A 27,780-nucleotide genomic window follows, 5' to 3' on the forward strand; every position below is an offset into this window, starting at 1 on the left:
GGAAGCTAATCCCTGGAAGTTCAATCATAGTGTTGTTTCTCAGGATTTATTTAATTCTTTTGTACCCCAAGACTCAAAGTGGATTACATCATTCTCCTCTCTTTCACAACAACCTTGAGAGGTGGGGTAGGCTGAGAGAAAGAGTGACTGGCCCAAGGTCACCCAGCTAACTTCCATGTCAAAGTGGAGATTTGAACCTGGGTCTCCACATTGGTTTGAGACTCCACACTGGTTTGAGATGTTATTACAGTAAAGAGATGCAGTACAGTCCACTCTTGGATATATTCAGGAATACTTAGCAAAAAAGCTAAGAGCACTTATTCTGGATTATTTCCTTCTCTATGGCTTATGCTATCCATAACAATGTTCACTCCAAAGCAGAGTTGCTCTTTCTAAATAGGACAAAACAGCAGGAAAATGAGAATGAGCCTAGAAAGGGATCTGTGCCACTGCTGTACCCAGTAAGAGGCGCATTAAACAGACTATAAGTTACTTTCAGCACAATCGTGTGCAGCGTTACTTCAGTCTAAACCCACCGAAATGAATTGGCTTAGACTAGAGGAAATCTCTTTAGGATTGCACTGTTTGTGTAACAGATCCAGTAAAACTGGCCCAGCTACACAAGGTACGATCACATGCCAACTAAAATGCAGAATGAGTGGGCATTGTCTCCTTCCCTTCCTAAACTGCATTCCTGCAAGAAATATTCTAAGTATTCATGACGTTTCTTCACAAGAGGAAAATGATATCTGATGACACTTAGGTGGTTCTTTTGCAAGCATGCCTTTTACACATATATGTGAAAGTACCAGCTCCCTGATTGGAGCAACTCATTTTCTGCATTTGAATCTCTTTCCCTTGAGCCTGAGAAAGTCGTCTCATCTGGTGCTGCAGCACTGCCAACACAGAAACCGGGCATAACAAAAAGGCGAACTCCGCTTTTTAACAAACCATCTGATTTCAATGAACTTTATTAAAGTTCAATAAAAGGCATCACAAAAACTTACAATACGATGGGTTTGACCTTCATTTCGCTCAACACTTTTCATGTGTGGAAAAGCAGGAGACTAAAGCAATTCTGCATGCTGCTTCACATATTTCTTCTTACCTTTCCTTCTTCTAGCAAACATCTTGGACGATGATATAACACAAAGAACGTAAACTGGGCTGGAGGAGAGTTTGGTGCTCTTGGAGGCTTTTCAGCGCCTTTTGTCAATGGAAAAGACACACCCGACATGGAATGCGAGGAAGAAAACTACCTTGGCATCTACAAAAGCTCCAGCTGCAACCCTTTTTAAAGGAGCAGGACCTTTGTAACAATTCTTGGATGTATCTGCAGTTGATATGAAAGGTTTAAATTCCCGCACAGATTTAGTAAGTGTTCACAATTCCACAGGAATCTGAAATTTACCAAGGCAGTTTTCCTTTTAGGATTATCATTATCGCAGCCTACCTTTGAATACATTCCCCACATAATGCAACAGAATTGGAGTGCTTTAAACAAAATATAAATAGTTCCCCCAAACACGGTTTCCCCCCCATCACATAATACACCTGATGGATTTTCCATGAAGTAACTTCTCACTGAAAATGCAACGGCCTAGTCCAAGTCCATGTTAACTGGACTATCATTCATATGGCATTCGCCATTTTGTTGTGCTGTCTCAATGTTTTTTATTTCTTCTATGTCTTCAGTTTTAGGAGTCATGGGCACATCCAGAGGCTCTTCTCTTTTGGGAGAGTCTACTTTTGGTTTTGGTTGGGATACAATGGGCCCACACACGTTGTGTAGTTCCTACAATCGGGGGAAAAATATATTGTAAGTTTATGGTACCCAGTAGAAAATTTTGATCTGATGTGATCCTTAGCCTTGTATACTTCAGATGTTTTTAAATACTTTATTTTGAGCCTGTTCGTATAAACATAGATGCAAACCCCACATTCATAAAAACAACTGCATCAAGAACTGCATGTGTAATAAGTGAAATAATGTATAATAAGTGGAACTTTCTGTCTAATGAGAACCGGGCCCTGCGGGATTTAAACCAATTCCACAACGGGCCCTGCGGGATTTAAACCAACTCCACAAGGCTTGTAAGATGGAGATGTTCCACCAGTCTTATGGTTGAGTGCAGTCATGGTATACGTCTAGATCCTGGCCTCCTACATCTTTAGTCCTTTTTTCCCCCTTCCTCTTTGGCCTTTATTCCCTCCCTTTTTCCTGGTTGTGTTTTCCTTTTCCCCCATGTCTGCCCATCTCCATCCTCCCCCCGCCCCAGATCAGGTGACATCAAAGGTATGCACCGATATGCAGCCACCTTTATAACATCCTCCCTAAGGTGGAGTAATTGGGTTCCATCTGCATGTAATTTTAATTAATGATGTTTTTAGATTATTCTTAACTTGTGTTTATACTGTGTATATTCACTTGCTGTCAGCTGCCCTGAGCCCGGTTTGCCAGAGGAAGGGCAGGGTACAAATAAAATGTATTACTATTAACATTACTTAGGGAGGTGAGACAAAGGTATAAATCATAAAGTTTTATCAAGGAACTTTTCTAAAGGAAGAAAAAAGAATGTACAGATACTTAGTAAGATGCTAAACAGCATGTTAACTAATCCATCAAGATGAAAGAAAACATGTCATTTTTTATATAACTTGAATTCATATGGTGTTGCAAATATAATAAAAAATGACTGCTCTTTCTAAAAAAAAAACCTACCTATGCTCAATATTTAGGTTGGAAAATGGACATTATACCTCACCTACCAACATTCAGAATACAGAACTCATGTCATGATGTTATCTGAATTTCCCCACTCTTGCAAGCAGCAACCAATGAATTGTAGCAGGGAGCCTCAGAATAAAGAAACATCACGCCAGAGGCTTTCTATTTCTAGGTGTTATATGGAGAGAGAAAAAAAGGGGAAATGCAGGGCGGCTGATCTAGCACCACCTATCCTTGTGCCATCTCATTCTGGCTATACCTTCAAGATCAACACTGTAAACCTACTACTATAAACTGAAATTTGCTAGTTTTGTAAAGCCCCACACTGCTTTTGTATTTTAACACATGCCACATTTTGTAATTTGGAACCCAAAAACACACAAATTAAAGTACCTCCAAATCTGGATGCCCACGTTGGGAGAGGTAATTTCCCCAGATCTCATATGCTAAAGCACATTTGTCATAGCAGCCTATTCTACAGCTTTGGACTGAACAAGAAACCTCAGTACCTTCCTAATGCCGCTGTGGAGGATCACAGCTGTGCAGTAGCGCAAACATTTTGCACGGTGAACAGGCCCCCATAAACACCTCTGCTTGACAAAGGGGATGGAGAAATTGTGAATTGTCCCAGATTGCTAGATCTTAATGAATTGCACATGAAGCTGCCTTTGAGTCCGCAGCTTACAGATTTTCTACTCAGTTTGCAGCCTGCGATACTGCAACCCAGTGTTCCTGCAGTTCCCCTGACTTGACTTTTTAGGTGATGTGGGAAGGGGGCTGAAGGAGGGAGGGGAGAAGGGACCATTTCACAATTGGGGCTCTGCTTCAGGGTTTTTTGGGCCCATCCCACAGAGTACAAAGAAGAAAAATTTACAAGTTACTAGATTTCAGTGTCCAGCGTTTTATCACCTTTAGGAGATAAGTCAGCTTCTGAAGTTGTGTTTTTTCAGCAAGCCTGCATAGTTCCCCCACGATTTTCAGCCTCCTTATATCCTCCATCTCTGAAGATGCTCTGCACAAATGAATTCCTCTCTTTCATTCATAGCCAACCCACCAGTTCTGTTTGGTTCCAACTCTTAACCTCACTGCATATCCCTTTTGAAATGTCAGCTAAGAAATGCTAACAAAATGACGTAGCACATTAGATTTCAGGATGTTCCTTCTGCTTGGTTTCCCCAACTACGCTTTACCCAATCTCCCCCCCTCCCCCCAAAGCATGTTTCACTTTCAGCAAGGATAGAGAGAACAATAAAATGACTAGGAAATGCAGACATGGGGCGAGAGGGCAAAGATTTGGCACAGAGCACTGAAGCCATCACCTTTCATTATTGGAAACGTCGCACAGCTTGCAAGCATCTTTTGACACTTCAATCAATCTTCTTTTCAGTTCTATGGGCTAGAAACCAGCCCTGCCCCTTTTGCCTTCAAAAACAACATGACCGAGCCCTTTCAACAAGCAGGCAGAACCATCATCACATGCATTTGGACAGAATTGAGTGGGTGCAGAGCAACGAGGATGATCAGGGGCCTGGAGACCAAGCCCTATTAGGAAAGGCTGAGAAAGTTTAGTTGTTTAGTCTGGAGAAGAGGAGGTTGAGGGGGGACGTGATTGTTTTCTTTAAGGATTAGAAGGGCAGGGAGCGGTTCCTGTTGGCAGCAGAGGCTAGGACTTGCAATAATGGGTTTAAATTGTGAGCGGAAAGGTACCAGCTGGATATTAGGAAAACAATTTTTACAGTAAGTTGTTTGACAGTGGAATCAGCTACCTAGGGAGGTTGTGAGCAGAGGCTGGACAAGCACTTGTCAGGGATGCTCTAGCCTGATCCTGCATTAAAGCAGGGGGTTGTACTAGATGGCCTGTATGGCCCCTTCCAACTCTATGATTCGTTCAGTTCCTAAGACTCCAGTTTGGCCTTCAGTAATTAAACCCATCCCAGTATTAACACTCACCCTCAGCTTTCCTTTGATCTCGTTAGCACGGACCACAGGATCCTGATCGAGACTCTGTTTTGCTTGGGCGTTGATCACATTGCTCAACCATTCCATTGTGTCCCGGACACACTTCTCTACTTTTTTTATTTCAGATTCATCGATGTGGATGTATTTCTCATCCTGAAACAAGAGTTTATTTATTTGATTTCTATCCTCCCCTTTCCTGACCAAAGTCAGGCTCAAGGCGGCTAGCAGCAAATGCAGTAGTTTAAACATACTACATAGAAATTATACTTACAATTATCTTTAAAATTCTCAGTTCTATTAAAAATTCTAGACTGCGCCCTTAAAATCTTGTACAATAATGGTAAGCCGGTCAGAGGAGGGGGGAGAAAAAAAAGGAAAAAACAACATGGGATATCCAGGACAAGAAAGGAGATGAGAAGTAGCTAAATATAATATAGACGGGCAGAGTAGGGAGGCCAGCTGATCTAGTGAAAAAATCTGCTGTTGAACACAGTGGAAAAAGAACACCCTGCCCACCCACCCCCATCCAGCTGCCTGTATGGAAGGCTCCATACCTTGTTTCTGTATTCTTCTGTTATCCTGGCATAGTGCTGAACAGCATTCCCTAATTCATCTAGCAGCTTGGGTCGTTCTTCAGCTTCTTGATATCTGATTGCAATGGGAGTCCCAAATTTCTATATCAACCAGAACATACATTTCAGTAAATGAGAGCAAGTTTTTCTCTTAACAATAGTGCACTTAAATTCAAAAGGAGCCATACCTTCAAGTCAGCCAATTTGTCCACATAGACCTGTTTGGGTTGGTCTTCACCTTCTTCATACAGCCAGTCTTCTGTCTCTGACAGTAGCTTGGAGAAATTTTGGTAGTCCTAAATGAGATTTAAATGCATGTTTATTCATATGGTACAGGCCCATCAACAGCAGATTGGGATGCTTTGGAAAACACAGCAAAAAGGTGGTTTAGTGGATGGACCAACTGCCATACAAGCATGATTTGCTCACAAGTTGAGAGCCACTGCTCAGGGCAAGCAGTTCCTAGGCCAAGGAGGGGGATACCCTTAACAAGCAACTAGTATTATTTGAAAGAAAGGATGAATAATTAAAAGCCCCTTCCATCTCCTAAAATGCAATCACAGAAGGCCGAGAAGTCAGGTACACATACACCTACACACTCTACAGAGCCCCAACCTGTGCATAAGCACCACCACCTGGAGACAATCAACTTGCTGTAGCACTGACTCAGCCCCTCCAGGAAGGCCTTACCAGCATGGGTTTCTCAAGAACAAGTCATTTCAGACTAACCTTACCTCTTTTTTTTCTTTTCTTTTTTTTAGAAAGTTACTACCTTGCTGGATCAGGGGAATGCAGTAGCCATAGTTTATCTTGATTTCAGTAGGGCTTTTGATAAGGTTCCACATAAATTCTTATTGAGAAGTTGGTAAAATGTGGCTTGGATCCTATTTCTGTTAGATGGATCTGTAAACTGGTTGCCAGATCACACCCGAAGAGTGCTAGTTAATGGTTCCTCATCCTCTTGGAGAGGAGTGAAGTGGCTCAGGGATCTGTCCTGGGACATGTGTTGTTCAATATCGTTAAACATGATTTAGATGAAGGAATAGAGGGGATGCTTAATAAATGTGCAGATAATACTAAATTGGGGGGGAAATTATGGCATACCTGCGGACACACATATTTCTCATAGACTCCAGATAACTTGTCTCGGAAATCGTAAACATACTCTTCAACGGCATTCTTGGCATCATTTCGTTCCTTCTCCAGTTTGTCTTGCATAATCATCTTGCCCTATTTGAGCATAACGCCCCCCACCCCAAGAAAAACAACATTTGACCATCAGATTTAGAAGTACAGAAACATAGTTGACAGGAAGGAATAGGAAACTTGTGGCACTTCACTTGCGGTTTTGTAGACAAGACTAGAGCCTCCTCCTTCAGATGTCACGCATACCTCTAGTCTACAAAAGCTTATGCTAGAAAAATTATTACCCTTTATTGCCCAACCATTGAATCACCATTTAAAATGGAAAGGAAAGGCTTTCTGCACTTAAAAAACGTTACAAAAATTTCAGACAAAAGCATGACTCGCACTAACATTACTACATCACGTGCAATTGAGCCATCACTAGATAAAACGCCACAGGGGAAAAGATTCATATAATCTTAAATACAATCCTGTTTAACAAGCAAATTCATAACCCAACCAAAAAGAAACCAAGGAATGTTCATGCAAGCATTAACCACCCCTCTGCTTTCAAGATCATGTAAGTATCCTTCTAAAGGGATCATGAGTTTCAGCCCAAAGCATACTGACTTGGAAATGTGTGTGTGTGTGTAAAGTGCCGTCAAGTCGCAGCCAACTTATGGCGACCCCTTTTGGGGGGTTTTCATGGCAAGAGACTAACAGAGGTGGTTTGCCAGTGCCTTCCTCTGCACAGCAACTCTGGTATTCCTTGGTGGTCTCCCATCCAAATACTAACCAGGGCTGACCCTGCTTAGCTTGAGATCTGACGAGATCAGGCTAGCCTGGGCCATCCAGGTCAGGGCGACCTGAAAATACTGTCACATAAATAGTTCCCAAATAAACACAGTCAGGCCACTCAATAAGTACCCTGCCTATTTAAAAGATCCATATGTATCAGAACCCAGTGAACTGAGCCCCTTTTCCTGTGGAATGCACATCCCCAAATACCTTTCCTATGCCAAAAATATACTGCTGGCTTGACCCAGCAATCTGTGAGGGCTCCAAAGTACACTCCTAATTAGCCAATATTAGGTTCAGATGCCAAACCAAACTTACCTCCGTTTCGATGTACATGTTGAGCAGATCCTTCCCAAGCTGCCAGACCAAATTTGCTTCGATAGGCAGTTCGACATTCTTCACTTTAATCTTGGGCTTTTTAGCTTCGGGAGGCTGATCGCTTTTCTTTTCACTTGTCTGAGTGGACAGCAGAAATGGTCATTACAAAACAACAACAAGATACATTTCTCCAAAAAGGCAGCTTTTTCACAACACGTTTTTTCCTTAGTAGTTAGATTGTTGGACCAGTGGAAGGTTGCTGGGATACCTCGGGCCAGTCATTCTCTCTTAGCCTAACCTCCCTCACTGGGTTATTGTAACGATACAATGAAAACAGGGAGAATGTTATTTATTTTTATGGGCCACCAAGGCCACTAACGAATACAAAAACATCAAGTTAAAAACATTAAAAACAACAAAAACGCCTAATTAAAACCAGAGCTAAAATACACATAAGAAAATATAAAAACAAAGTGTTGGGCAGGAAGGAGGGATCACAGAGAACGCCAAGCCAAGCAAAAACAATCTTCACCGATTGGTGGAAGGTGGCAGCAGAATGGGACAGACAAGTCTCCTTGGGAACAGAATTCTGGTGCCATAACCAAGAAGACGCTCTTCCCAGGTTGCCACCCACCTAGTCTCTGTAATCAGGGGCACCCAAAGCAGGGCCTTGGAAGATGGCCAGGGCTTGAATAAGGTTCATAAGGGAATAGATTTTTTCCCGGTATGCTAAGTTACGCTGTAAACCAGGGGGTTACCACATTATGTATTCCCGGCAATGTATTAAGAGTTTGAAAATATTATAAAAAAATACTGTTAGCACTTTCTATGTATCCCCACCGATGTATTAAGAGTTTGAAACTGTTATAAAAAATACTGTTTGCACTTTGTTTGGCCCCTTTAGCTGTGAAGACGTCTTCCAACCATTTTTTAGCTGTGGCATCCAAAAACCCTTTTAAAGCGATGTTTTTTATAACATTTTGAAACTCTTAATACATCTCTGGGAATACATAATGCGGTAACCCAAATTTCACAGGGCTTAAAAACTAGAATATAAGTTTAATTCACGTTTCCTAGTGTTGTCTGTAATAATTTAACCACCTGGCCAATGCAGGGAGCCACAGCACCATGCTACAGACTTGCAACAAACTTTTTTTAAAAAACACATAGTTAATCGCATTCTTCCCAAAACATGTTTAAAAAAGAGGGTCACTAACTTTTCCAGCATCTGGGGTTTTGTTTTCTTCAGAGGGAGGTGCAGGGCAAGCGGGAGGCTCTGATGTTTGCTGAGCATCTATTTGTACCTGGGACTGGGCTCCAGCCTCACTGTTGCCTTGCTGGATATTTTTCTGAAACAGGAGCCCAGGCAAAAAAAGATGTGTGAATAAAATACAGACACTTTTTGTATATTATACTAAATAAACTTTGAGAGGATGTCAATTGCAAGTGCCACTTCATTCCCCTCTTACTTTAATGAGCAAACATTCACAGTCAGGTGAATGTAGGATGTATCTAACCTTTTTTGTCCTACCTTCTAGGAAAAAATACCTTTTTCCTCATAAGTAAGCTATCTGTACCACTCAGCACTTCTGAAGTGCTGCAAACTAACTCTCCCTTTATTGGTGGCTTACGCAGCTTTCTCTGTGGCCAGGTCATAAACCCAAAGGTATTTAACTTCTACATTACAAAGGTCCAGTACAGTCTAGTACAACAATTGATTTATCTGGAACATTTCTATGCCCCCTCTCCAGGGAACCTGCCTGGCATACTTGTTACAAATATGAATACAGAAGGCAACCCCCGCCTCATCCATTCACTGCACAAAATCTTATCCTTCCTACCCTGAGGCTCTAAGCCAATTTGCTCGCAGGCTCTCTATTTGGAGTATCTCAGGTGAAGAGGCCAACTTACATCACAGGAATTCTCTAGCGGTATCTGGCTCGGAGTATCCACTTCAGACTCAACAATGGGATTTTCATTCTCTTCTGCTTTCACCTGCTCCACCATAGATGCAGTAGAAACACTAAAAATGCCGTGAGTGTTGATGCGGACCTTGACTTTGACTTTTGTTTTCTCTCCATCATTCTGAGCTGCAACATTCTGGATAATGTACTTGCCTAAAAGCAAATGAAAGGTGCGAATTGTTAGTTATTCCATGCAACCATGCAATGGTTGCCAAGATAATTTAACCTCTCCTTCCCTGGAGGTTTCTAAGCAGAGGCTAGATGGCCATCTGTCAGCAATGCTGATTCTATGACCTTAAGCAGATGATGAGAGGGAGGGCATCTTGGCCATCTTCTGGGCATGGAGTAGGGGCCACTGGGGGGTGGGAGGGGAGGTAGTTGTGAGTTTTCTGCATTGTGCAGGTGGTTGGACTAGATCACCCTGGTGGTCCCAACTCTATAATTCTATGCAACACAGCACTAAGAAGGACAGAGAAGTGTCACACTACCCATGAAGCTGTGTTTGAGATTTCGAACATGCTTGTGAGTTACTGAGGGGGAGGCAACACTGATTGCTTAAGCATATTTTACCACACCTCTCCACCAAATATCTCTCTCCAGGTGGCCTACAAATTCCAACAATAATACAAGTCAGTCACAGAGGCAACTGATAGACAGAAGTTTCAGTGTCCCCTCTCTATTCCTGAAGATCTTTTTGCTGGCTCTGGCAGTTCCATCAGAGTGTGGCAGTAGAGTAACAATACCAACCCTGCCCCAAGAAATAATCTGCTAGATTTGCTTAGATATAATAGGTGAAAGTAGTCCCCTGTGCAAGCACCAGATCATTACTGACCCATGGATTGATGTCACATCATGACATTTATTAGGCCGACTCTGTTTGGGGGGGGGGGTTTGCCATTGCTTTCCCCAGTGGTCTATACTTTACCCCCAGCAAGCTGGGTACTCATTTTACTGACCTCAGAAGGATGGAAGGCTGAGTCAAGCAGCTCTTGTTGCAGTTTTCATGCAGGAGTGATAAAAAACTACTCGGCTTACTACAATAATGTAGGGATAAACTATGAACAAACATCTGTCAGGGTTTGTTCAGGTTTAAGACCTAGAAAAAGCAACCAACTAAAAGGTGCAATGAATCCATTTGTGTGTAAGCACAGTTTAGAATTCTTCTGAAATAATAATGCAGTCGCCATGACCAAACTCTGGCTTGTTTGCAGCAAGAACGAGTCTGGCTTATCTTCCGCTTTCTAGCTCTGGCCCCTCTTGGCCCTTGCATTCAGAACTGATACTTCCTGTTTCGAAAGATGCCAGTTTGTTGTCATGAAAAAAAGTGAGCCACTTAAACTGCAGTTTGTTTAAGTGTTTGATGAGAGCTCTGTATGCAGGGGGTTGGGGGAGGAAGCCACAAGCCCAAAAATAAACCAGGCTTCTTTTGTCTTGTAAAACCAGTCATGACATTTGAGTACAAACCAGAGTCATGACATCTGACTACAACCTACATCTGAATACAACCTACAACTGTTAATCCAGATTTGCATCTCTATCAATATTAGATCAGCGTGGCAATGCACGATTGTTAAAGACAGAGCAATTTAAATCTGTGAGAAGGTGGTCTCTCACCTGACACAGACAACCACTTACCGATCATCTTCTCAGGGTAGGGGACACTACTAGGATCAGAAAAGAAAGCCTGGAGTTCAAATGGGCCTTTTCTGTAAAATGTTAAAACTTTAGAGAACGGTGCTGCATGATGCCTGCTGAATACTTCATGAATTCTATAAAGCAAAAGGGAAAAGAGCGTTCCAAAGCAGGTATTCTTCAGATTGGCAATTGACCGATCGCATCCTTGCTACTGTAAATTGTATATTGTTAATGAGATACCTGTATATCATTTATTCTATACATTTGGAAGACTTGTTTTCTCAACATCTCATCCGTGGTTATAGCTTTGATATTTCAGTACAGTACCATCCTTCCTTCAAGCAAACGTCAGAACTTATTGATATTGTGGTGAGCTACCCACTGGAAAGTTCTCCCATGCAACCTCTACAAAAGTACTTCAGAACTCTTGCACCGTCTCTCATCTGTTTCTATGAACTTTCTACCAAGAGAGATTTTCTCATGGATCATGCCCATTCTATACTCCCTGTCAACTTCCTATTGCAGGGGTCCCCAATGTGGTGTATGTGGGCTCCATGCACCCGCCAAATGTTTTTGGGAAGCGGGCGGGGCCAGGAAGGGCTTTTGCCCACCAAGGCTTCTAATTTCACTATTGGAGATTTGATTGGCTGAGCAGATTTTTTAAAATGTTGCTCGGGCAGCAGCTGCCATCACAGCACAAGGATCTTCCCGGTGTTACTGAAGTTAGGCAATCGTTTTGTGACAGCCATTTTGTTGCTGTGCCCACCATGTCGTGTCAAAATTCCAAATGTGCCTGCAGGCTTAAAAAGGTTGGGGACACCTGTCCTGTTGCACATATCTCGATACAAATTGGGCAAGCAACTTCAGCCAGAGAAAACATGTCAACCAAGGTGTGATCTTTGTTTGGAACTATATATGCCAAACTACTGACACCAGTGGTGGCATTACTTTGACTGCTGCATATTTGTGGATAAACAAATAAGCCATCACCGGTTCAACATTAAAATCACTGTTGTCATGAAATCAGCCAAGTTGAACTCTGTCCATGCTCAACTTTGTGAACAGATGTGAATTCTGCCAGTTGAAGAAGACCCATGTCACCCCTTCCTTTCCTCCCTGAAGCATCCAGCTTTACTCTGTGCTTGATGGGATACCAGGCTATCAGTTATCCCACCTCTGTGAGGGGCAGCCACTGAAATGGAACAGGAAAAGGCGAATGTATACGAAGCTCTTGATGGCCCTGGACCCACATGCCAGCAGGACTGCCTCTCTTGCTATGCTCTGCTGTGACAGCTTTACTCATCTGAGCAAAGCCTTGGTCACCCTGAAAATGGGTCAGACTGGCAACCACCCATTCACACGTTCACTCTGGGGGCTCCCACCTTATGGAGCGGCCAGCCTCAGGTGGTCAGGAAGGCTTCCATGCTTCCAACGGTCCGCAAAATGTGAAAGATGAACGTAGTATAATGGAACAGCTCAGAAGGACGCTTTTATAAAGGTTGTAGTTTACTTCCAGCATAGTTTATGATATAGCTTGCCTTCGAGAGTTGGTTGTTTGCATTGTTTTCTAGTTTTGTAATCCTCGTCCTGTTGTACTATTCTCTGGATGTGTTATGATCTGACTGCATTATGTTCTGTAATCTGCCTTGATACTCAGTGAGAAAGGCAGACTATAAATAAACCAAATAAATAAATAAATAAATAATCTTGCATGCATTCCTAAGTATTAGGAGAGAGAATAGGATGATCGATGCTGGTGGTAGGAGCATCCCTACATGTACTATAACCTCTAGTTTCGGCCTGAGTTCACATTAACATTGCAGGTCAATTATCTTTTTTTTTTTAAGCCCATGTTCCTACTTACCCTTCGACCTCTTCAGCCTCTGCACTCCACAGCAATGATATTGGGAATGGAACAACATCTGTGATGGAGAATTCTCTCACTTTAAAAGCTGGAGACAGAATTGCACACTAAAGAGTAAAAAACAGAACTAGTATTATTTCTTCTTTGATATTACCTACTACATTTTATAAAGAAGGCATCAGACATTTTAGTGGCTGGATTCACTGTAACTCTTGGTGCCATAAGCAAAGGATTTCTCCAAATACATAAATTATATCCTTAATTGTAAAACCCACTTATTCCACGATCCTGAAACCACATTTACTTGAAATAAACTCATTTTCAAGAAATGGAATGTTCAAAATTATCACCATTCTTATCCTTACGCCTGCTCATGAGACAAGTTTAGGTGGTAGTTATGGATTCGTTTAAGGCCAACCCCCCCAAACTATTAAAAAATAACACTCTTGTGTATATCATAAAGCCTTGATGGCATTCTAAGAAGCTCTGGGATGGGGAAATTTTGAGCAGAGAAATACCTGGGAGGAGGTGGAGAGATTCTTTGCCACTGCTTCTTCATCTTATATTTTCCCTACTACTTTCTCAGGGCTCCAAATGCCTGCCTGCCTGCCTAGTAAACGTCGGTTTTTGAATCCCCGATAAGAAAAGCTACTGGTGTGTGCTGCAATCTGCAGCAGAGGAACTTTGAGTAAAGAACGGTTCATCATCTCCAGCCTCCCATTCTGTTTCTCCACTTGATAGCTTCCCCTCCCTGAGGTGCCCTTCTTCTTTTTTAAAGCATTGGATTCTCCAACACATAATTGGTCTGGGCAAAGAAGACTTTTTGTACTGCTTCACATCCCTACAAAAAGTAATGCTTTTTCAACGGAGCCTCTCTCGCAGTCAGCTGCAAACCACTGTACTGAGTACACAGACGGGATACACCACACATAGGTGAGCCAGCTTAAGCCTGAGGTCTGCCTTCTGAGAGAAGTGCTATCACTAAGGTACCTGCAAAGCACAGCCTCTTGCAACTGCTTCATCTGCATTCAGCGTTGTGCTGACGTCTTTGCCAAAGAACTTCCCAATCTTCTCTTTGACGGCTGGCATGCGCGTGGCACCACCTACTATCTCTACTGCATGCACGTCCTCCACCTTGAGCTGGGTTTGTTCCATCAATGATCGAAGGGGGGTGTCTATTCTTTGCAAGAGGTCAGCACACAATTCTTCAAAGTGGGCTCTAGGACAAAAAACACACACCAGCAAACCAAATCAGAGGCTTTTTTAGTGTTAACTTAAAACACTGACCACCTTCATCAATCAGAAATAAGAGGTGCTTCCTTCTGCAGCCATGGATATGGGACAACATCGAAGCAACTAGCTTGTCAGAAATAGTGTGTTTCGGCTATTTCAGCCCTAATAATGAACACAGAGGTAGGGCACATAGCCTACAGCACTATACAAATGGTTGGGGTGGGGGTGAAGATATGATTCAGTTGGGGTCACATGTAACATTTTGCATTCTCCAAATCATGACCTGGAGAACTGAGAACAGTCATCTGCGCCCATGCCACCCATATTCCTTACAGCATTCTTTTCCAGTTCAGGCCATGCACAGTTGGCCGTTACATCCAAACTGGTGAGCAATGGCTTGTGATTGCTGAACAAACAATTATTGGAAACTGTGATTTGAATATAACAAACTGTGTGTTTGCATGCAATGGCAGGATGCAATGGAAGGACGAGGAAACAACCAGTGCCTCCTTCAGCAACTGCTATATATCCTTTACTTCACTTTTATTAATAGATCTCCTTTGACCTGAGATCATGAGCCATACAGTAAGATTCAGATTCGTTACACAGTGTTGCTAAACCATACTAGAAAACATATAAACATAATAAAAACTAGCATTATTTTCTTGATTCTGAGCATGAGAGCGCTTTAAAGATATTACAGCAAAGATACAGATACTGATCTCGCAGTTTCCAGACAGATTTTGGCTAACAGAAAGGAGACTGCCTTTGATTCAGGAGCATGTTGATACTTTCTCAGAATGGGGTAATCCATAATTCTCTAAGTGAGGCCCAATGCATACAGAATGGTCAATAGTCTCAATCTTACCAGTAGCACAGGTACATAGGCGATCAGAGAATGGATCTGCCCTATAGTGCCCATTCAATTCTGCTGTAGGTAAAGCATTAAATCTACCTTTGCCCGGACACCTTTTAAATAAAGTTACTTCCTTCTGTTTCAACAGGCTACATCAAACAGATCTCTTACCTATTCATCTTTCCAGACACATCTATATCATTCATAAAACACTCAATGTTAAGTGGAATATCTGTGCTGTTGGAGCTCATTAGTTTTTTCAGCTTTTCACACTCCTGATATAATCGGAGAAAGGCTCGTATTTTTGACTTGGGGTCCAGCTTATACTTGGCTTTTATTTCAGCACAGAAGTAATCTACTAGTTTCCCATCAAAGTTTCTTCCTCCCAGAAAGGGGTCAAAAGCTGAACCAAGGACCTGGTTTAAACAAGAAGGTGAAAAGTTACTTATGCTACGGACATGACTGTTCATTCCTGATGTCAGCAGGGTATAAATTTCCACGTACCCATGTGGCATCCTTTAGTCACTTCAAAATGTCTTCTTAAACTTATACACCAATTCTCATCAGTTGTAACATGCCACAGAGATATGCTCTCTGGTTGAGCTGCTCGCCGAAGTTATGCATAGATAGCAACAAACTTAAGCTATTCAGTACAGTTGGACTAAATTTATTCATTGGTTTAGTCCTCCACATCTATAGATCCCAGCTACAGCTATTTCTGCATTTCTTTACACAATGAGTAATTAAAATGTGGAATTCGCTGCCCGCAGTGATGGCCACAGGCTTAGCTTTTAAAGAGGACTTGACCGATTCATGGACAATAGCCACTGACAGACCTACTAGCCACGTCTACTAAAAGAAACCTCCACATTCAGTAAACCTCTGAATACCAGTGCCAGGAGGCAACTTTGGGGGAAGGCCTGAGCCTCTATGCCTTGTTGTTGGCCACAGTGTAAGACAGGATGCTAAACTAGATGGATCACTGGTCTAATCCAGTAGACCACTTCTTATGATTCTGCAATGAAGTGCAAAGCTGAAAACTTTTGTATCCTCTGTATTCAGACCTGTGCCTTTCCAGATGGCAGCTTTTAATGCAGAACTCAACAAATACCAGGCACCAGGTCACCATGGCACCTGAAAATGCTAGGCAGCATGACAAAATTTCTAATTTTATAGCAGAGGGTCTCTGTGATCTTCAGTGGGAGTATAAAACATGAGGCTAATTTATCATTTCAACTTCACAATATGTTCTGTTGCACGACATAAATAAGCAAAGACAAGGTTTTTGTACATATTTACACGGAAAGTCACTACTTCATGCTGCACGCCCAATCTTGCAGCGGTTTTGTGGCGTGGCAACAATCCCCTGCCATTGGTCTGCAGCGAGGTCAAGATCCTTCACCCTTTGCCTCCAAACGGTTGTCCCTCTGTTCTTGTAGGTTATCCGGGCTGTGTGACCGTGGTCTTGGTATTTTCTTTCCTGACGTTTCGCCAGCAGCTGTGGCAGGCATCTTCAGAGGAGTAACACTGCAGCGTGTTTGTAAAGGAGTTCACAGTATAAGACACAGGTTCTGCCTACCTTCAGTTTGCCCTTGTTAAAAGCACAGGCTGATACTTGAAATGCGGAATGGCCCATATCTATAAACACCACCAGTTTTGGTTTCTCTTCCGGAGCTGGAAGGTCCTGCTTGTAGATTCCATAGTTCAAAGCCACTGTAAAAGCAAAATCTTTTCAATATGCATCAAGATACTTATATGTGCTGGAAACAAACACTATTCCTACGTGGGGTGGCATATTAGGAGTTCTGTGCTGCTGTAGCTACTAGGCAGTAAACAATGAAGCAGAGGCGGACCTCACAAAGATGTCCTGGTACATGAGGGCTAAAAAGCATCCTCAAATGGAAGCAATGCCACAAAAAGGGGAAAGAGATTAAGTTGCCCTTTGCACCAGCATGGTGTAGTGGTTAAGAGTAGTGGAGTCTAATCTGGAGAACCAGGTTTGTTTCCCCACTCCTCTACATGAAGCCTGCTGGATGACCTTGGGCTAGTCACAGTTCTCTCAGAACTTTCTCAGCCTCACCTACCTTACAAGGTGCCTGTTGTAGGGGAGAGGAAGGGATTGTGAATGTAAGCCACTTTCAGACTTCTTAAAGGTAGAGAAAAGTGGGGTATAAAAACCAACTTCTTCTTCAGTATACACTTTAGGCTTTAAGAGCCTACCCAACTGCGGGAGACCTGTTTTATGATATGCTCTTACATAAATGCGGAAGTAGCTTTAACCATCCTATAGCTGCTAAATAAAATTAAGTGTCAGTCAACTATTTACATGCGAAGTTAGTTTGATTAGCTCACCTGCTGTCATGTCGTTCATTAGTCTAAGACAATTTAATCCAACAATCTGGGCAGTATCCAGTACAGACCTCCTTTCTGCGTCAGTGAAAAATGACGGAACCTGAAGCACCAAGGGAACAAAGAATTACGAGAGAAGTCCTGCTTTTGATACAAAGGTGATTTTGCTTGAAGTAAAAAGATTTCAGCCTTCACATGAATGTAACGGATGAGGAGACAGTAGATCAATTCAATGATTAATGGAAACGGTTTTATAAATACATGGAGGTTGAAGGTTAAGTTAAATAACACTAAGAATTAAACGTTGCATATTAATAAGGCAGGTTTCTTAGCGTTGACTAGAAAATTACATATTTAGTCGTAAACATTTAGGATATTCACTCTTTACATATATTAAAGTTTTAGTAAAGCCAAAGTTTTAAGTGTTAATATGCAATCTGCTTGATTAATTTGAAAAATCAGCTGTGATGCTTATACTGTTCTCTTCTCATCTTATCTGCAGATGGATTTATTTTCTTGCTTACCCATTCCCCTTTTTTCCTTCTGGAAAATAAAATAAAATTTCAGCCTGAGGGAGTAAGCTGACCTTTCACAGTCTATTCTGAAGCAATATTGAGGGTGACCTGTAACAGCCTTTAGCAGTTTATTGTAAAGGCAGCATATAAATTAAAGCAAATAAAATATAAATCTAGCTTCTAGCACTTCAGAAGTAACTTGAAAATTAACACATTTCCCCTATTACAGCACACAGCTGCCCACCTGACCAGAATTTTGATGCTTAACTAAATGGCCATTTTAATAGGGCACAGGGAGGACTAAACAAGTTTAAGTGAAGTCACCTAGGAGGGGAAATTCATTTACTAATCAAGGTTGTTTTACACATTAGCGACCTCCTACCTGGAAGCTATTCTATGCAGGAATTAATGTGAAACACACAGGGAAGCCTTTTGCTTAGTGGCAAGTGGCTTTTTTTGCTGGCATGGTAACCAGAGATAAAAATTCAAAACTGGTTCATTAAGTGCATGTGCATACCCCCACCCACAGGGATTAGCAAAATTCTTGCCAAACAGCTACGGAAGATGAAGACAATTAAGCCTTGGTCTCAAGTCCCAGTTTTCCTGCCAGTCAAGGAGTATGCCAAACAAGCACTTGACAAGAAGAAAGTGGAACACAGACTGGACACTGGGGATACACGGGCACTGGGGATGAGCCAGCAGTAGGGATAAATACCTATATTTAGCCCAAGGAGCAGAAACTCCAGCGCTCCACAGAAAGCCTCTGATGCCAAAACAGGACTGGGGTCAAAACAACAGGGCTTGGATCCAGACTAACACTTTCATGAGTAAAAGGATTTGCAGAACATAACTCCCCACCCCCCAGGAGCCTGAAATGGTTCCCAAAATCTGCTGGTCTGTATCCAAACTAGGGAGAGGGGCAATCTTGGTCACTGCCTATACTGAGTTCTATTAGGTGTTTTAATTTAAAATATACCCTCGTTTGTACTCTTCTAAGGAAAGCATAACAGTCGCGCACCCGGGTTTTCATCAGGTTCATGCCTGCTCAACTTCAGCAATGCTGCAATTTAGGAGCTCCTCAGCCAATGGATGGGTCCAGCTCCATTTTTAAAGACCCAGAAACATTAAATGTTGTTCCTGAGTCTGCCCAAAGATCTAGGCAAATGCCAAAAGCTTCTGCAGCGTCATACAGTGTCCACACAAGGCTGCCCACGTATGAAGGCACCCACAGTTACGCACGACTACTTACTGAAATAACACAGTCCGTAACAGGCTTTTTGAGGTTATTCTCAGCAGTCTCCTTCAGTTTGGTCAGCAGCATCGCCGTTATCTGTTCCACGCTAAATAAGTGCTCCTCGTCCATATATGTTACCTGTGAAGGGGGAATGCAAAAAAGCAAGCGTTGTAGTTTTTCAAGTGTTATTTATTTATTTGATTTTATTTATATCCCGCCCTCAACCCCCAGCCGAGGCTGGGCTCAGGGCGGCTAACATCGATAATATACAATAAAATCATATACAACAAATAACATAAATATATAACAAAACCAATCCCACTTCTGCTTCTATTAAAATAATACAATCAATACATTTAAATACAGATAAATACAAATGGCACCAAACATAAACCCATGGCCTACAAGGCCAGTGAAGGGCTGGAGGGCAGTCAGGAACTCCGATATAGAATCGCTGACGACATATAAAAAGTTAGATTAAAGCTTGATTAAAGCAAAGTCATTTTCATTCAGTATTTTCAATTCAGCATTAATCACATACTTTCCATTTCTAAAGTGAAACACATTATAAAGATTCTTCCTGGGTGCTTGAAGCTTAAATTGGTCTATTTGTTTTATTCCCTCTCAGCTGGGAGAGCTTATTTGGTATCCAGAACTACGCCACTGTCAGGGCACCAGTCAAGCAAGTTTGCTGCCCAACTACAAACCTAAACCAGCTTCCTTGGAGGCCAGTTCAACCAGACTTGCTGAGAATGACTTCTGAATAAACATGTTTAGTGTTGTGTTGCCATAACTTGTACAAGACAGTCAGGGTGGTGAATGGGCTAGGGCAGTGATGGCGAACCTTTTAGAGACCAAGTGCCCAAACTGCAACCCAAAACCCACTTATTTATCACAAAGTGCCAACATGGCAATTTAACCTGAATACTGGCCTGAGCGCTCTGCTCCCCTCCAGCTATGCCACGCTGTGAGCTATGCTCCCCTCCAACCTAGCTCCTCTCCAACCCCACCACGGCAATCACCTTTGCCAGACTCAACAGGCTGCCGTCCGTACCGCACCCTCACGCCGCATGTGAGCCGCCCGGCATGTGAGCCGCCCTGCCGCATGTGACAGGGGAGGGAGGAAGCGCTCCCATTGAGCTGCTGGGCAGAGGGGCGGGTGAGCTGAGAAATGCCCTCAGGCGCATCTGGAGAGGGGGAGGGGGAGCAGCCTGGCCCCATGTCCCTCTGGCTTTCTAGTAACAAACTCAGGCAAACTCTGTGCTGGGGAGACAGCGCGCGTGCCCACAGAGGGGGCTCTGAGTGCCCCCTCTGGCACGCGTGCCATAGGTTCGCCACCACTGGGCTAGGGTGTTGGTAAGACTAGGATTGGTGAGACTTGCTGGGACAAAGGCCTGCTGAGCCACGAAGCTCACTTGGTAACGCTGAGCCGGTCTCTTTCCTGCTGCCTACATCACAGGCTTTTGTAGGGATACCAAGGGAGCCACGTATGCCACCCTGAGTTCTGAGCAAAAAGTGTAATGAACAAAGAGAAACTTAAATCTTTTCACAGTTCAGCAATGCTTCTGGATTTTTCATTTTGCCCCCCCCCAACCACCATTTTTTTTCTTTCTTTTTTAAATATAACCTGACAAAGAATTCTGTGGTACTTCAAAGCTTGCTCACTACTTTCTGATAATTTGACTTGCCCTAAACAGGTGTTACATGCCGTTTTAAAAAATTTCTTCCAAAGGGCTACGTATGTTCTTCATCTTCAATGAAAAATCCCTTTAAGCTAAAATAGAGTTACTATAGTGACGAATTGCCTTAGATGTAAAAAATACATACACACAGAGGAAAGTCTTGCTACAGGAGTTACATAGCTCAACAAGATGACATTTCAGAAAGAAATTAAGAAATTATTTTGCTAAAAAATTCAAAATAATCTTAAAAGCAAAAATATATATCATTCCAGAAGAAATAAATACATTTTGTTTCTGCCCTGGAACAGAAAACCTTTTTAGCTTAGTTGTAAAAGTCTGGAACTTGCAAATGCAACAATGGTATTTTACCTTTATCCCCACGCTTCCATTTTTCAGTGGAACTACGCAATAGCTCAAGTGCGCTTTCTCCTTTTGAATAAAAGGATCGTTAAATGGACGTCCATGGAATCTCTTAAAATTAAATACTGTGTTGTTGGCATGTGTAATTAGCTGTGGGGAGAGAGACAGAAAAAGACTGGGCACCTTGAACAAATTACATGCAATATATGTCAACAAATTAACAACACGCAGAACGTTCAAGTTCCATTTATTATTACTTCTGTTAGTTAAATGCTTGCCACGTTTGATGGATGAAGGAAGAGGAAAAGCTGGGGAATCCTTTCTTCAACCCCAAACCCCAGCACTGAATGCACCACTCTCCATCCCTAAGCAAAGAAGCTGATCTCACTAGGAGTACAGCACTACATATTCCCCCGACATGAATGGCAACCATTCTGAATATAGGAGAAAGCAAATAAGTGAGCAAGGGGGCTTATAATACAGAACTGATTCAATCCCTGGTGTGTCCAGTTAAAAGGACCCCAAGGAATGAGCATTGGGAAAGTCCTTACTCTGCCTGAGACCCTGGAATGCACAGCCAGTCAGAGTAAATAATACCAAATTTGACAGACTTAGAGGGTTACCGCACTTGTATTCCCAGCGATGTATTAAGAGTTTGAAAACGTTATAAAAAATACTGTCCACACTTTGTTTGGCCCCTTTAGCTGTGAAGACGTCTTCCAACCATTTACAAGCCGTGGTATCCAAAAACCCTTTTACAGCGATGTTTTTTATAACATTTTCAAACTCTTAATACATCGCTGGGAATACTAAGTGCGGTAACCCCCACAGTCCAACCCGATATAAGGTAGCTTTGCAGGATGAAACACGCCCATACAAGACATTCAGAACCAAGCTGCCTCCATAACTGCATACGTACAGGGGATTATGTAGTACCACTAGTGTACGTGGCCTTTACGCAGTAATATATTCACCTCTCCCTCCCCCCAACACACATAAAAAGTCAGGCGCCTCCTGCCCTGTCTCACAAGTAATTGTTTTCAGTCATTATCCCATGATCAGAGATCCCTACAGAAAAGAGCTTCCATGAAGGGCTCCATCAGTATTTGGCTCTTCATCTACTATCTTTTCTTGGAAAGCTGCATTTTGAGGCATTATGCATAAACTTGCTATTCAGTGTCTATATTTAGAGCACAGTCCTTAATTGCTTATTGCTGTGGTATCTTGTTCTTTCACAAAAGAGGACTTACTTGATTTTTAGCAGCCACTCCAATTGCTCTGTTTTTGGATCCAAATGACACTACTGACCTGAAAAGAGATTAATTACCCAACAATCAAAAATTGAGGTACAAACTGCCATTCAATTTTTGTATATTAACATGATGGGCAAAATACACCTCAACACAAATTGGTATGTTCTGTGGCTTCTTTGATATCACACTGGTATGTACCCACACAGTTCACACAATGGAATGGCATTCCCGTTTGTGGAAGCGGGGTGGTGGTAGTTTATGCTGACCCCCACTCCCTCTGCAGACATCACGTTCCCCTCTGTGCTGTTCCTGAGAACTCCCCCCAAGCGCCTCAGAAACAAAAAAAGTAGTTCAGTGGGATGAAAAGGGGTGAGGAAAGTAGGAAAGCCTTATTCCACGAAGTCTGTGAATAATTGGATGCGTACCTCTATACGCAAGACTAGTGTGCTAAAACATGCTTTCAGAATCTGAAACTGGATAGCAACGCTTTAAATATTTTGTAACTTCCTAGTTTATTCCCCGTGTCATTCTAATTGAGAGATACCATTGCCCACAACATCACAAGATTTGCTTTTCTGTAACGACTGACATGTTTGTTACAGAACATAGCCTTTTAACATTACTTAAAGAGTTTCAAAAGAACTGCCCAACACAGCATGGTTAAGAACCACTTGTAAATGCCATGCAACTGAGATTTTCTCCTGTGCAACACCTGGAAATTTCCATATTCAGTCTTGGTTCAAAGCAAAAATGGACCAGACTCTTGGAAGAAGCTGTTGAGCTATCCAAGCAGGTTGCAATGAGCTATGCAAAGCTAGAAATCTAAGCAATTTCTTAAAAAAGAAGAAACCAACAACCAAGCAGCTTAGGTGTGGGTAATGTAAAGGGCAGAGAAAGATATTAAACACGGAGGGCTGCTGCTAAAAATGACATCCTTGTGTTGAATTTTGCTGTGAAATGCCATCCAATGTGCCTATCCCCACCAGCAAGAGCCAACAAGATAGCGCACAGCCAAGGAAACATACCACAAGATGACAACAGGACACAAAGTTCAGAGGAGGCAAACTCAACCTCGGCTGCCATATTTGGCAGAAGCCACGTTTAATTCCAATCTAAAACGGTCCCCAGCAATGCAAATGCACTCTTTCTTTCATCACCAAATCAAACAGTTTCTAAAGTCATTTCATTTCAGTACAATAGTTAATTCCATGGGACAGCAATTTCCAAAGAGAACCAGTATAAACTGTAAAGCCAGGTTGTTCATTCATCCTTAAACAGAAATTTACCAGCAGAACATATTAAAGAGATTACAACACCAGCTCACATCTAAAATTAAGAATTCCCATTTTGCTCTCTTATGCACCAATACAGCAACGTCTTGCATTTATTTTGCTACTACTGCAGATCAATTTGACAATTCTTGGGCATACTACAGAAGAAATTTATGCTGGATATACAGCTGATGCTTTTTGCCAATATATATGTATTTAATTTAATGTACATATTAAGTTCTTTTATCCATTTTCAAAAAGGTATCTATGGAAATAGTAACACAGAAGCACTTATTCAAGTGATAAAAGGGGACAGAGAGCTAGAAATACATGTGGTAACCACGTCCTAGAACTAGACATAATAATGATAGTAATTCTCCTTCACATTCAGGCACAGCGTCTTACTTCTGGATCTCAGGCAATACAACGCAAAGGAATGTAGCTATTCCAGGCAACTGAGTGTAAGACTTCAAAACCCACTTACTAGCAAACTGAAAGCAAATATTATTTACTAATTGAAATATAAACCCCACTCTTGCCCAGAACATAAGAGCCCCGTGACACAGAGTGATAAGCTGCAGTACTGCAGTCCAAGCTCTGCTCACGACCGGAGTTCGATCCCAAAGGAAGTTGGTTTCAGGTAGCCGGCTCAAGGTTGACTCAGACTCCCATCCTTCCGAGGTGGGTAAATGAGTACCCAGCTTGCTGGGGGTAAAGGGAAGATGACTGGGGAAGGCACTGGCAAACCACCCTGTAAACAAAGTCTGCCTAGAAAATGTCGGGATGTGACATCACCCCATGTATCAGGAATGACCCGGTGCTTGCACAGGGGACCTTTACCTTGCCCAGAACAGCCTAGTTTCGAAAAGCACCTCCAATTTTAAAGTTAACTCCTACCAATCCCTATCACATCATTTAAAATTTAAGAACAGATTCTTTGAAAGCCCTATGCCAGCAGGTCTTTGATCTTTCCATATTGGGACCAATGGAGAATGGAACCCAATGAGCAGTAAGACCATGACATCATTCATCACATGACGTAAGAGTTGTTTAATGGGAAGATGGGGGAGCCACTGTTATGACCACACTAGTGTCAAAGCTGTGGGCAGCACATCAAGGAAGCCAGCACAGAAAACAAGTCGAGAACCAGGAGGTACAACATAGGGAGGAATAAGCCAAAGGTCAGCACCGAGTGGAATCCTCTCCATTGTTGAATGACCTTACTTTGCCATCTTGTCATTTCTCTTAGAGCATGTGCAAAGAGAAGTTGAAAGCATGATGCCCTTGTTCGTTACATATGTGCACTGACTGCAGGACCTCCCAAACAGCAGCAAATAAATTGGTAATATAAAGGCTTGTGAGCCAGCAGATGGGACCTCTAAGGCCAACCTGAGTCCCAATTCATGGGCTGAGGAACACTGCTCTGTGTTATCTGGGCCCAAGGTATCCAAATGACCAATTTCATTATACATCTATTCAGATCCAGTACAGAGGACCTTCTCTATGTTTCTTGTCTTGGGAGAAAAGACATGTGGTCACCAAGATGAGGACCTTTTCAGTGGTTGCACCATAAAGACCTCTTTTTTATGCTGAAGTGCCAGGTGAAGAAATGGGAGTTTGGGTTACTATTGAATACAATTCTCTTGCATATGCTTTTGCTGCTTCCTGGATGGAAACTGAAACTGCTCCTATTTTTATCTACTTCCCTGCTATCCCCCCTTCTAGTTCACTTTATTAAATTGTGCAGTAATCACTTTAAACACAGTTTGCAAACCACGTTAAACATTGGGGAAAGGGGGATTTTTAAAAAACCCTTAAAACCCTTTCCCACAGAATTCTGCTCATTAGAACCCTCTTATATACCCCCATTTTTACAATATTTAGGCTACAATCCCATACACAGCTGAAAGCAGGCCCTACTGAATGCAACTACTCAAATTATGAATACTTACTCTCCAAAACAAATGAAGAGCTTTCCTTGTGTAAATTAACTGTTTTGTCCACTAACTACCTGTTCTTGCTTCTAAAGTACATAAGCAAAGAAATCCACAAAATAGGCAGCATACTACGTGACATTTTCTAAAGCCAGTGAAAATATCAATTTATGCATGCTATAACCCCCTAGATAATTAGCGACTACAACATATTAATGTATAGTGTTACACTTATATAATGACAAATGAATGTATTTTATTCACAAAACATTCAGTAGTTAATCGAACTAATGAAAGAACAGATCATTTTCAAAACCCTATCTGACCCATCCAAGGAATCACTAAACTCACAGGGATTTCAATAGGCTTAACAGCCCCACCCTCATCCAAGCCTCAGAATCTCTACCTCAGCATGGTTTGGAGAGTACCGGTTTGGAGAGTACTGGAAGGCAACTATCCGTGGAGTTGTCCTTTTGGGAGGACCCCCACAATGTGAGAAGTCATTCTAGCCTGATCGTCAGAACACTCACAGATTACTTCCAGTGCTCCTCTACCCAGTTCAGACAAGGCAAATGAATTTCATTTATCAATGTGATTGCATCCGGCACCTTCACCTTGAGGTGATAACTCTGGAAGGGTCTAGCAGATTCCAGACCTTACTCTGAGTCAGATACAACCTTGTACCACTTGTGCCAACAGCTAGGCACCTCCTTTTCACAGCATCATCTTCCTTCCCTTCCAATCTTTCTCCTGAGCAGAAGGTCAGCAAGAAGACAGACCTGCCCAGGGAGGAACCGCCCAAGCCAAAATGGACCAGGGCTAGAAAACACCGCAGTATCACTTCCCTTTTAAACCAATATTTTTTTAGAGAGAAAAAACAGTCAATGTCTTCTCCTTACAAACCCCCTCCCTAACAACCAGCTCCTATTTGAGGCGGTCTGTAGATTATTTGTCTGTAGGATGCTCCCTCCCACAGTGCATGAAAAAGTAGACAGCGGGAATAACAGATGATCCTTAAAATAGGAAGGAGCGGCAGTCACAATGCTGCAAAAGCCGAGCTCGGCAGGTGGAGTAAGAAGCATCCATGACGCTCTTCTGCAGTTGTATCTCGGAGCACAGAATCACCTTTGAGATTAATCGCAGAAGGGTAGCAGTTTCTTGCAGTAAGATTAAACAGGATGACCAACAATATTTTATTCCAGCGTGCCTCTGATGAAGCATGTTTCGACCAACGAACGCTTCAAATAAATTTTATTTCAGGTGTCACAGGGTTCCTGTGTTATTCTGCATTGGGATAATTCGGCAAGAAAAAGATGACATGCAGTTAAATTCGGAGACTGCAAAGGTACAGTCCTGAAAAGGTTTACACAGAAAGAAGACCCATATCAATGCTGGGGTGGCAAGTCCCCTTCGTTTTCCAAGAGAACCTGCTGTGTGTGTAGTCGGAAGCAAACCCCACTAGGTTCAATGGGACTTACGCACAAATAAACATGTCACTGCAGCCCTAAACTCCCACAAAATAAAAACGTGGCTGGTCCCAGTCGGATCTGACTTGGATGCAGGAAAGGGAATTAATAAGGAGCAATTGCTAACCCTTCTATGGTAATGCAGGGCAGAATTCTGAATATACCATACTCAGACAGGATCTGCCCTTGCTCTTCTGGCTCTACTGACTCATTAGCCCATTCCTTTTGGAATGCCGCTTTTACGAGGAACTTCGATCACATTATATCTCCCCCCTTTTAATATACAAATCCAATGCCTCTGTGACTGACATAATGCCTTTTTTACTAAGCGACAGGGACCCCAAGGCTACATTTTCAGTGGCCAGATTTGTTTCAGTCCTTATATCCCTCCAACACTAGATATATGCTGCTCAAGATCAACTGATCAAGGAGCTTCTAAAGGATAAAAGGAAAGGATAAGGAGCAACAGCTTCGCCACCACCCGTGAGAGCCTCCCTCTATACACCCAGCTCCCCCCCCCCCGCCGCCGCGAGGTGCATCTGACTTACGGAGTACACCGGTCACTGAACTCGTTGGCCACCGTCTCGATGCCCCCGGCTCTGGCCACCGCGATGTAGCAACTCTGCGAGCCCAAGTCAAAGCCCACCACAGCCATGACTGAGCG

At 42.5% G+C, this 27,780-nt stretch overlaps 1 protein-coding gene across 1 annotated transcript; it reads right to left on the minus strand.

The window, feature by feature from the left end:
* Positions 1 to 1,214: 1,214 nt before the first annotated feature.
* HSPH1 (heat shock protein family H (Hsp110) member 1) lies at positions 1,215 to 27,780 on the minus strand. Its single transcript, XM_056858311.1, has 18 exons — positions 27,665 to 27,780; positions 22,443 to 22,500; positions 21,202 to 21,342; positions 19,166 to 19,288; positions 17,405 to 17,504; positions 16,632 to 16,765; positions 15,224 to 15,468; positions 13,954 to 14,182; positions 12,964 to 13,070; positions 11,100 to 11,233; positions 9,412 to 9,617; positions 8,718 to 8,849; positions 7,501 to 7,647; positions 6,364 to 6,489; positions 5,448 to 5,555; positions 5,242 to 5,361; positions 4,679 to 4,840; positions 1,215 to 1,795 (listed from the first exon to the last, which is right to left on the minus strand). The coding sequence occupies exons 1-18, from the start codon at positions 27,769 to 27,771 to the stop codon at positions 1,601 to 1,603; spliced, it is 2,574 nt and encodes an 857-aa protein (XP_056714289.1). The 5' UTR covers positions 27,772 to 27,780; the 3' UTR covers positions 1,215 to 1,600.

This window comes from Euleptes europaea, chromosome 12, assembly GCF_029931775.1.
Source record: "Euleptes europaea isolate rEulEur1 chromosome 12, rEulEur1.hap1, whole genome shotgun sequence".
NCBI classification, from domain to species: Eukaryota; Metazoa; Chordata; class Lepidosauria; order Squamata; family Sphaerodactylidae; genus Euleptes; species Euleptes europaea.

Coding starts and splice junctions, on each gene's coding strand:
- HSPH1 (XM_056858311.1), bottom strand. CDS start 27,771: ATGGCTGTGGTGGGCTTTGACTTGGGCTCGCAGAGTTGCTACATCGCG. Junction 6,490..7,500: donor ACATGTACATCGAAACGGAG/GTAAGTTTGGTT, acceptor ATGCTCAAATAG/GGCAAGATGATTATGCAAGA. Junction 4,841..5,241: donor CAGAAGAATACAGAAACAAG/GTATGGAGCCTT, acceptor CTCTTGTTTCAG/GATGAGAAATACATCCACAT.